Source organism: Littorina saxatilis, linkage group LG6, assembly GCF_037325665.1.
Source record: "Littorina saxatilis isolate snail1 linkage group LG6, US_GU_Lsax_2.0, whole genome shotgun sequence".
NCBI lineage: Eukaryota > Metazoa > Mollusca > Gastropoda > Littorinimorpha > Littorinidae > Littorina > Littorina saxatilis.
This window is the reverse complement of record NC_090250.1, coordinates 36303012-36308011: the sequence shown is the minus strand read 5'-3', so window position 1 is coordinate 36308011 and position 5000 is coordinate 36303012. Positions and strand designations below refer to the sequence as shown.

Here is a 5000-nt window from a genome sequence, read left to right as displayed (position 1 = left end):
CTGTAAGTAGGCTACATGCAGACAGACAGATCTAGATCTAGTGTCTCGCTTTCTTGCACAGTTTCACCTATGCTCTTTCTGTGTGTGTGTGTGTGTGTGTGTGTGTGTGTGTGTGTGTGTGTGTGTGTGTGTGTGTGTGTGTGTGTGTGTGTGTGTGTGTGTGTGTGTGTGTGTGTGTGTGTGTGTGTGACGGAGTGATTGAGTTTGTGTTACTGTTTGTCGATTTCTTACGTGAGCCTTGATGGCTTCGACTCTTGTTTTGGGTTTGTTTTACTACCACAGGAGGATTTTTGAACTGTAAATGCACTCAGCTGCAACAAAAACGCAAAACGAAGGTTGTGAGCTGCACTGTGCCTTTAAAGGTTCTTTCATTTTCTTGTAAGTGACTGTGTACAACACACATCTCTGCAGACCTTTGCGTGGTATAAGAGCATACTTCATAATTATGTGTGTGTGTGTGTGTGTGTGTGTGTGCGCGTGTGTGTGTGTACGCGTGGGTGAACGTGTGTGTGTGTGTGTTTGTGTGTGTGCACACCTGGTGTGTGTGTGTCTGTGTGTGTGTGAGAGTGTGTGTGTGTGTGTGTGTGTGTGTATGGGTGTGTGTGTGTGTGTGTGTGAGTATGACCTGAAGGTGCGGGTGTGGGGGGGAGGGGGTGGTTGCAGTGTGCGTGATTGTGGGGGTATTGTACGTGCATTTTATTAGAGGGAAAACGTGTGTGTGTGTGTGTGTGTGTGTGTGTGTGTGTGTGTGTGTGTGTGTATGTGTGTGTGTGTGTGCGCGCGCGCGTGTGTGTGTGTGTGTGTGTGTGTGTGTGTGTGTGTGTGTGTGTGTGTGTGTGTGTGTGTGTTTTCTGGGAGGATATGCGTGTGTAAGTGTAACTGTAAGTGTATTTGACTTGCACCAGACGACGATATTACTTCAAGAAAAAGAAATACAGCCGATTACATGTTACATGCTCTCACTACCTCTCAGAAGAAACATGTAGGTTAAAAACGTAACACCGTCTGTTAGTTGAAACTCTTTCTACAGTTTCTACTTGTCAAAGTGAGCGTAAGGTGTACACACAAAGGCGTCTGGCGTCAACCCAATATTCTTTTGAGGCCGTGCGGACTTCTTTATTCTCCTCTTTTTTTACTTTCTATTCAAACTTCTATAGGAATTCATAGCAATTTTAGAAATGAACGACATTATATAACACGAGATTTGCACTGTTCACCGGCGACGCCCGCCCCCTCCTCTCCCCCCTTCCCCTGACGTAAGAGGCCTTGCGTATGCCCATGGAAAGCAGTGTCTCAATGTAAACTTTGTTTATATTATTCAACTTAAGGTATACAGCTTTTGTATTCGAATGAAAAATACTGTCCCGTTTTAAACTTTGTGTTCAGTATGTATGCTGTGCATTCTTCCGATATGACATGCCTTTTATATGCTTATGAAAAGTATAGCCCCGTTGAATCTTCGTGTATACTGTTTATTACACTCCTATTTATGATATATGCTGGTTGGCATGCAAGACCTGTCTGTTCTAATAACTATCGAGCCTATGTGGTATACTTTTGTTTCCTCGTGACAAAACGTATCTTTTGTAAATTTCCGTGACGTACTTGCCTTCACGGCGTAATATGTTCTTTATCACACCCCACATGACGTGCAACACCGATTACGTAATTTGACTTTGTCCCCGTGCGTATACAGCCTGTTTTTAACGGGGCGAAGTCGACTACGTGAAGTATACTTCGCCAAGCTGGGCGCACGAAGCTTTAGCACTGAGTTTTCGGTATAAAGACTTCTCTAAGTCTTCACTAAGTCGACTTTGGGCTCAATTAAGGACAGGCTTTACTCATAGCGTCATCAACTAGGGTATGACGTACCATCTTCAGTGACGTTTTCAACGGCCTGGTTGGTGGAGTGAGCCATGTATCCCAGCATGGAGAAGATGACGAAGCCAGCAAAGATACTCGTAGCGCAGTTGATGATCGCCACTATTATCGCATCTCTGCACAAAAGTCAAGAAAAAACAAAGATCTAAGAAACGAAAGGACGTAAGCGTTCTAATTATAGACAACAACAGACATAGACATGGGCACAGACACCATTATTACAGTGGAAACCCCCCTCCCCTTTTCAAGACCTCCAACAATCGCAGAAAGGGCTGATCTTGCCAATGCGGGAGTCTGAAAATGGAGGTAAATTTAAACAGGCTATGTAAATAAAATCTTAAAAATCGAGGTATCTTCTTCTTCGTCGTTCGCTAAAAAAAGAATTAAAAAAAATAAAAAAAATCCAGGTATTAAACAAGAGGGCGTCTTGAGGGGGAGGGTGAGGGGGCCTTAACAGGGGAGTTCCCGAACGAGAAATCCATATGTGACCCTCCACCACGGAATGAGTCGCATGTCACCTTTGCATGATTTTCATATTTTGTACATTTTCCTAAAGAGTTTTTTATGCTCTATCCAGTGGTGAAACCCGTTTTAGAAAAGAACGAAAACTGTTTGAGTTATAAGCCTGTGACTAAGGTGACCCTCACACTGTTACTAGACACTCCCCGGACTTATATTAAGCCTAGCGCAGAACCGCGCGAGGTGACATGCGACTCATTTCGTGGTGGAGGGTCACATATGAGGTGAGAGTAAGTGAGCAGTAAGTGCAACCAATCGACAACCTTCTGGCGCCTGAGAAAATAAGAAGCATTGATATGAACAGACGACTTTCTCTCTCAAAATGTACCCCCCCCCCCCCCCCCCAAAAAAAAAAAATACTAACAAAAACAGTACGCGGTGAAGTGTCATGGAGATATTTTTAGACCATCCAAAAAGTACAAGATAAAGTGTCATGGAGACATTTTTAGACCATCCAAATAGTAAATAATAAATTGTCATGGAGACATTTCTTGACCATCCAAAAAAGAACAAGATAAAGTGTCATGGAGACATTTCTAGACCATCCAAAAAGTACAAGATAAAGTGTCATGGACACATTTCTAGACCATCCAAAAAAAAACAAGATAAAGTGGCATGGAGACATTTCTAGACCATCCAAAAAGTACAAGATAAAGTGTCATGGACACATTTCTAGACCATCCAAAAAAATAAAAAATAAAGTGGCATGGAGACATTTCTAGACCATCCAAAAAGTACAAAATAAAGTGTCATGGAGACATTTCTAAACCATCCAAAAAGTACAAGATAAAGTGTCATGGAGACATTTCTTAACCATCCAAAAAGTACAAGATAAAATGTCATTGACACATTTCTATACCATTAAAAAAATACAAGATAAAGTGTCATGGAGACATTTCTAGACCATCCAAATAGTAAATAATAAATTGTCAGAGAGCTTTCTAGACCATCTAAAAAGTACAAGATAAAGTGTCAAGCAGACATTTCTAGACCACACAAACAGTACAAGATAAAGTGTCTTGCGGACATTTCTAGGCTATCCAAAAAGTACAAGATAAATTGTCATTGACACATTTCTAGACCACCCAAAAAGTACAAGATATAAAGTTTCATTGCCACATTTTTAGACGATCCAAAACTTTCAAGATAAAGTGTCATTGGCAAATCTCTACAATACCAAAAATAAAGTACAAGATAAAGTGTCACTGACAAATTTCTAGAGCATTCAAAAAGTACAAGATAAAGTGTCATGGACACATTTCTAGACCATCCAAATAGTACAAGATAAAGTGTCATGGACACATTTCTAGACCATCCAAATAGTACAAGATAAAGTGTCATGGACATTTCTAGACAATCCAAAAAGTACAAGATAAAGTGTCATGGACACATTTCTAGACCATCCAGTCTTGCAAAGACCGTCTGGAAAGCACTGTAAGAAAGAAGGTAATTCAGAAGAACAGATGTGATCACATCGTCAACAAACAAGCAGCCACCACCACTGGGATGGGGTCCAACATTCACTGTTTTTTGTATTGTGTGGGAATTAAGAGTCCAAATAAAACCATACAGGAAGGACTGTAATAATCTGGCAGCAAAAATAAATACGTTAACACGCAAACAAGCGATCGACCGAGCAACCAACTACCTCACGAGCCTGCTAACCCAGTTACCAACTAACAAAACAATCAATCGGCCAGGATTTCAAGAGAAGTCTTTCTAAAAGACCTTCTAGCCAATAAATACACCCCCCCCCCCCTCTCTCCCCCTTTGGAGATTCTCAACAACATTTTTTATTACTTTAAAAAATCGCTTACGTTTTGAAGAGAAAAAAAAGTCGAGCATGTATAAAACATAGCTTAATAGTACAGAAGACCAGACTGAATGCTCTGAAAACTTTGACTTTAGAGTGCAAAACAGAAAACAGATCCTTGCTGGGTTAAAATTTCCTTTAGAAAACCATGTAACCATGCACCAGTTCTTCAGTCGGCCACAGAGTAAGTAAACAAAAGATCTCTTCTCGACTTCCATGCGGTTGTTTGTTGTTGTCCTCAAGCGCTCCTTTCCGAGCGGTCTCAACAATCTTAGATTACACGTGATGTCCTTGAATTTGATACGTGCACGAAACACACATTTTTCTTGACATCTGACATGTATGTGTGTGTGTATGTGTATGTGTGTGTGTGTGTGCGAGCGTGCGTGCGTGTGTGTGTATGTATGTATGTATGTATGTATGTATGTATGTATGTATGTATGTATGTATGTATGTATGTATGTATGTATGTATGTATGTATGTATGTATGTATGTATGTATATGTATGTATGCATGCGTGTGTGTGTGTGTGTGCGTGTGTGTGTGTGTGTGTGTGTGTGTGTGTTTGTCTGTCTGTCACTGTGTGATATAGACTAAGAAAGCTGTTGTGCTCTGTATAGATCTACACTCCTTTTTGGACGTCCAAAGTTGCTCGGTCATGCGTCCCCCCTTTCTACCACCTTGTTCCTCTTCTCAACGCCTGCAGTCACCCGTGCATACGCACCCCAGTCCCCCACTTTTCTCTAGCCCCACCCGAACACTTTGTACCCCGGTGTAACACGAGAA

At 41.4% G+C, this 5000-nt stretch overlaps 1 protein-coding gene across 1 annotated transcript in view; it reads right to left on the bottom strand.

The window, feature by feature from the left end:
• The window catches only part of LOC138969127 (sodium-dependent proline transporter-like), a 57188-nt gene that overhangs the window by 14977 nt on the left and 37211 nt on the right, over nucleotides 1-5000 (bottom strand). Inside the window, exon 9 of the mRNA XM_070341845.1 lies at nucleotides 1873-1997. Coding sequence (XP_070197946.1) covers nucleotides 1873-1997 — 125 coding nt within the window. The remainder of the gene's footprint in view (nucleotides 1-1872; nucleotides 1998-5000) is intronic.